The 6,293-nt window shown below is 35.2% G+C and overlaps 1 protein-coding gene across 1 annotated transcript; it reads right to left on the bottom strand.

Annotated features, from left to right (window-relative positions):
* Positions 1-225: 225 nt before the first annotated feature.
* Positions 226-1,664, bottom strand: LOC145133403 (CAAX amino terminal protease family protein). Its single transcript, XM_079068348.1, has 4 exons — positions 1,468-1,664; positions 1,057-1,215; positions 737-952; positions 226-572 (listed from the first exon to the last, which is right to left on the bottom strand). The coding sequence occupies exons 1-4, from the start codon at positions 1,645-1,647 to the stop codon at positions 231-233; spliced, it is 897 nt and encodes a 298-aa protein (XP_078924474.1). The 5' UTR covers positions 1,648-1,664; the 3' UTR covers positions 226-230.
* Positions 1,665-6,293: the final 4,629 nt, after the last annotated feature.

Here is a 6,293-nt window from a genome sequence, read left to right as displayed (position 1 = left end):
ATGACCAAAAAATTAGGTGGACATCTATTTTATAAAAAATTAGGTGGACATCTATTTTATGCTCCTATAAGGCATCTAAAAAAAAGTTTTAAATTGTTGAGCCAATTTGTCATTTTCCCTTAGATTAAATTCGTCAAGTAAAATTCAATTTTGTACTCATCTACAACCAAACATAGAACCAAAACATAGAACCAGATGCAATCAGATTCCAATGTGAAAAACAAATGCGATTAAGATGTAAAGGTAATAACTAAAATAAGAAGATTATATAGTGAGTGAATAACAAAAGGGGAAATCAAAGTACCACTCCAACAATAAGAGCATCCAAGAACAACCCCAATAACACATAATTGTAAAAAATTGTCAATAGATAAATGAGTTGCACTAAAAACAATAGAACTTATCACAACTGCTTTTTTCCATTCCATTCTTGACGCAAGAGATGTCAATAGAAATCCTCTATAAACCGTTTCCTCAAGAACCGGAGTCACAACACAATAAAGAAGAGTTAACCAAAACACCGAGAGGGGCCCACCCGAAAGAACTTCCTTCAAAATTGGGTTGTTCACATCCTACATCAAAACCACAAAAATTAGGGTTGATAATGTCATTGATATGCATTATTAGGGAAACATGCATTATTAGGGAAACAGAACTGTTTCCCTAATAATGAACAAAACACCCATATCCAGCTGACAAACTTTTGTCAGCTGGATATGGGTGTTTTGTGACTAACCTTGGGCCCGATTAATTTGTCGGCTACAAAAGATGTAAGGAAGATGAATGCAAGAAGGAAACCAAGTCCAATCAAAGATGCTAGAAGCCAATTTCTTTCTTTAGGGAAAACTCTAGTTTCAAAGAAGCTAAAAATGTTAAATGGCTTCTCGGAGAATTGTAGAAGTAACATAAATGCACCCAACTCTAAAGTTTGTATCAGAAGCAATGACAATGCCTGTTTCGAAAAAAGAAACATAAGAGTCAAATGTCGAAAATACCCTTTGAAAAATTGATAAGATAAAAGAGTACATTTAGATGTTGATAACTTGATCGAATCACCTGAATGTCGGGATTAAGATGAGTTTGATTCAGAAGTTGTGCAACAACAGAGAGTCCTCCAAAGCTCAGAGGAATGTGCAGGCTAAAGACATAAAAGGCCATGGTGCTCCATGTGCTTCCATTGTCGGATTCGAGGTCCGTTTTAAGAATTGAGAAAGCCTGCGATGAGTAATAGTTAGAATTGATTATCCAAAAAACCTAAATATGCATATGATTTAGAATGAAGAAGATTCTAATAACAATATTTAACTCGGGAATTCCATTGTTTTGGGATCGGAACCCTAAATAACCATGTGAATATGAACTTGAGAATCAATTAGAAATCGGAAGTGAATATGGAACAGATGATAAAATTGCTCGATTTGATGATAACGACACAGGAAAACAGAGAGAAGGGTTTAATCGATGAACCTGAGATGCTTTGTGGTTGCAATCTTTCCTGATGCATCGAAGCTTGAATGAAGAATCTTTGTTAACCCTTATGGAGGAAAGGGGGATAATGCGATTATATTGGAAGCTTCCGATCGATCTACCTGGAGCTCTTGTGAGACTGGAAAATCGCCGAGGAAGATGAACCGTTAGCATTGTCATATCCGAAACCACATAGATTCATTCGGAAATGTATAATAAATCAGTAAATCACAAATGTTGTTTAATACTTTAATTTTAAAAAATAAAAAAAAAATAAAAAAAATTCAATAACTTTTTACATTTAACAAAATTTTCAAACTATAATCAGGAATAATAGAATAATTGTGATTAAAAGAAATAAACTATTATTCTATAAAAAAAGAATAAACATATGTTTTTTTTTTGTTTTTTTTATATATTTAGCTTATGATATTTTGAAATATTTTAATATGTATTTTAATTTAACTTTTAAACATATTTTTGTTGTTGTTTATAGGATTTACAATTTTCACCATAATATAATAAGTTTAAGGCATAATTAAAAGAAAAATGAGTAATAAAAAAATAGGGTATTAACAAAATTAATCTTTATGAATAAGTTAATTAACAAAGATGATTATCTATTATCTCATTCATGATAATAATCACTTCGTCCAAATTATCATGTTCTAGGGTAACAGCAATGTAGATGAGATGTGATAGATTTTTTTTCTAACATAGCAAAAAGAATGTACATTCCACGATGAGATAGATGAGATGTGACATAGAGAAAATTTCAGAATCTAAGATAACAAAAATAATCTGAATCCTGCTGGGTTATCTATGCATCATTATACACTATCATGGCATTGGAAACAAAACAAGATACTTATGTGTACATGCACCATAGGATCTAGGTTTTGCTAGTTATGACAACCTAATTTAAACTCGAACCAAAGACGGATAAAATACTAACATCTTGTTGCTTTGACTGAGACCTCGTAAGTGTTGGTTCTTGCAATGGATGATGGACCTAATAGTGAATCTCTCTAATATAGTAAGACCCAAAACTCCAAAAGCCAAATAAGAAGTAATCCTTTTGAAGCTGGTTCGAAAATTATTAACCCTAAGAGAAAAGGTTATGATTTCCGACAATATAAGAGATGGGAAAATGGTGGACGGTTTTCATAGAGAGAATCAACATCTAGGGTTTGATCCCTATCAGTCTAGTTATAGGCAACAAATAAATCCTTAAGCAATTCAAATACCTAAGATAATGCTTACCTTATTCAAAACCTACCTTATCCCTATCCATGGATCCTCAAAATCATCCCCTACCTCTTCTTGGAGGCTTCTGTGATATTCCAATTAATCTCTAAAATTTAATTAATATTCAAGCCTTTTATTTAATAAAAACTATTTAATTCATCCAAAATAATTTCCAATTAATTTACTAATTACTTAACAAATTAACAACTTATTTTTTTCTATTTCCACATTGTTAATTATGTTATGAGACCAACCCAAAAGGATCATGTTATTATTAAAAATATTACTAAATAGTTAATGACCTTAGTATTTCCAACACATTCCATACCAAATAAAATGCATTTCATATTAAATAAGATACATTTTGGACATCTATTTTGCACACCATTACAGATTGTTTTTAATGAATTCACCAAATTAAGTTCACAAAGAAAGGTTTATCAACCTCTCTCTTTATTGTCATAATTTTCAAGGAACCAATACTGTAACATCTAGTTTCGAAGCACTTCCATTGTTGAACCTATATTGAGATTTATTGCATTTTTGGTCCATAAGTTAAGAAAGAGTGGAAAAAAGGGCCCATAGTGGCTTTTGGTGGAAATTGGGTCGGATGAGTACGTCGTGCGTACGTGTGTGTACGCTGAGCGTACTAAGGCGCACCTTAGTACGTTGGGCGTACACTTCGTACGTGAGGCGTACATGGTATTCATGCAAACCCTAATTTTAGGGCTTTGGTTCATATTTAAGCAACATTATAGACACAAACCCTCTTCTTACCCAACATCCTTCTGTGTTTTCGACATTCAAGCAAACCTAGAGCAAGTGAGAGCAATTTTGAGCCTTAAAGTGAGATTTGTGGTAGTTTGGAAGAAAGAAGAAGGTGGTTAGAAGATCTTGAAGTTGAAGTACGCCTTAGATATGAGATTGTTACTTGGTTTGGGGCATTTTGAAGGTATAAAGCTTGCATCTTTACTCCTTTATCTTGTAGATGTAGGTTTTTGCTCTATTAAGCTACTTTTTTGTCCCAAGTGATGATTCATGAACAAAGCATGTTTTTGACCCATTGAACTGTCCTTTCAGACCCATGGAAGGGACTTGAATCATAAAAATGGATTCCAAGTGGTTAGCTTTTCCCCATGCATCATATAAAAGGTCTTAATGGATTAAGAAGTGGAAATAAGCATTTAATAGGCATGCACAGTCATAAAGTTGCAAACTTTATGACTTTTGAGAGTATTTTAGCCATAGATCTGAAAAATGGATGTGAGTGCTTAAGCCCTTATGCACTTAATGGATTTTTGGACTTCTGGGAGTATGCCTCACATACTTGGAGTACGCCCTACGTACAAGGACAACCACCCTGATGGTGGTCAACATGTGAATGCGCGGATATGCCCAGCATACCTTCGGAGTACGACCTCGCATACTCACTCTGAGTTGACTCGGCTGGGTTGACTCAATTGACTTAGTTGGTTTGACCAAGTCGACCTTAAGGGTATTTTGGGATTTTTTTCTTAAATTTGTCATTTGGTTGGAATAGGTGTTGATTAGAGTTGAGACTCAACATTGGGACCTCATCAACTACTTTTTAGACTGTGAGGTGAGTTTTCCTCACTGTACTTGTGGGTCGAAGGCACCAAGGTCGTCCCTTTGAGTTTGATATCATGTTATGCATGTCATCATGCTATATTGATCTGTTAGATCGGTATCCTGGTATATAGGATGATGCTATGCTTAGTGATCTGTAGATTTGCCTGACTGTTTGTAGACTGTTATATTTGTGCGTAATCCAACAGACCGGGGGGCATACCGACCCGATGGTTGGCATCCCGAGGGTGACAGGACCTGTTGTAGATTGGCATTCCAACCCGATGGTTAATGGGCATGGGGTATTCCAATCCGATGTTTGATGGGCCTGGGGTATTCCAACCCAATGGTTGACTGGACCTAGGGTGTATTGGCATTCCAACCTGATGGTTGATTGGGGTTGGGGGGAGGGGGGTATTCCAACCCGATGGTTGATTGGACCCGACATGTTGTTATTGGTATATGTTATTTTTTTGTGAGCTGGTAATTGGGGGAATTCACTAAGTTTCGTGCTTATAGTTTTGGGTTTGTGGTTTCACGCACTTTAGTGGACCGTGGCAGGGCGAAGGCATGACCGTACACATCCTTGGTTTTACAACTAATTAGATCTTGGGAGACTCTGATTTTAAATAATGTTTTGGAAATAATAGTTTGTAAACACTTTTATTAATAAATGGGTCGTTTTAAAAGATTTAAATTTGTTGAAATTTTTGGGATGTTACAAGTTTGTATCAGAGCCTTGGTTTGCGTGAATTGGAGGAACACTCGTGTGAATCCAGTCTCAAACTAAGGAAAAAGGGTTTTAAAAATGATTTCAAAATAACCAAAAAGGATATGATGTGTACAATCAGCATAGCTAGTAAGTAGACCCCACTTACCACACTGTTATATGATATTGTGATATGCTAGAACAGCATGCTAGTGATAGGCTAGGTATCTTTAGGAATTGCAGGATAGAATTGTTTGATTATATGATGCTTGGTAGCCTAGGGTTCCTTCTTATATGGAATTGACATCATAACTATAGTTGCTTAGTGTATGAATCATAATTGTACATAACTAAGATTCTATAGCTTGATAATGTTTGGTTTTGCCTCATTTCCTGTTATTATCTGATGAAGGGCTTAGGGTATAATCGAGTATTCGTTTGTCTATAGGATCCAGTGTTATGTATGATTAGCATACACGAGTGTTGCAGGGTTGGTGGAAGTTTCATTAGTGGGTGCAGTGCATGGCGGGTCAGCATGAGGATTAATAGCCATTCTTGAGAGAGTGAGGTCAGAACGAAGGTGTATCCAACATGCTGGGATTTAGAAATCGAGAAGTTCTCCAAAGCTCAGAGGAATGTGAACACTAAAGACATAAAAGGGCATGGTGCTCCATGTGCTTTCATTGTCAGATTGGAGGTTCGTTTTCAGAACTAAGAAAGCCTGCGATAAGTAATAGTTAACCTAGTTTATGCAACTGGAATTGATAATCTAAAAAATCTAAATATGCATATGAATATATGATTTAGAATGAAGAAGATTCTAATAATAATATTTAACTTGGGAATTTCATTGTTTTGGGATCGGAACCCTAAATAACCATGTAAATATGAACTTGAGAATCATTAGAAATCGAAAGTGAATATGGGACAGCTGATAAAATTGCTTAATTTGATGATAACGACACATAAAAATAGAGAGAAGGGTTTAATCGATGAACCTGAGATGCTTTGTGGTTGCCATCTTTCCTGATGCATCGAAGCTTGAATGAAGAATCTTTGTTAACGCTTATGGAAGAAAAGGGGGTAATACGATTATTTTGGAAGCTTCCGATCGATCTACTTGGAGCTCTTGTGAGACTGGAAGCTCGCGGAGGAAGATGAACCATTAGCATTGTCATATCCAAAACCACATATTGTAGTTTCATTCGGAAATGTATAATAAATCACAAATGTGGTTTAATTACAAAAAATGTTCTATAACTTTTTACATTTAACAAAATTT

Source organism: Lactuca virosa, chromosome 8 (genome assembly GCF_052849685.1).
Source record: "Lactuca virosa cultivar CGN04683 chromosome 8, Lactuca_virosa_CGN04683_v6, whole genome shotgun sequence".
NCBI classification, from domain to species: domain Eukaryota; kingdom Viridiplantae; phylum Streptophyta; class Magnoliopsida; order Asterales; family Asteraceae; genus Lactuca; species Lactuca virosa.
The sequence above is the reverse complement of the archived record's forward strand: the minus strand, read 5'-3'. Positions and strand labels throughout refer to the sequence as shown.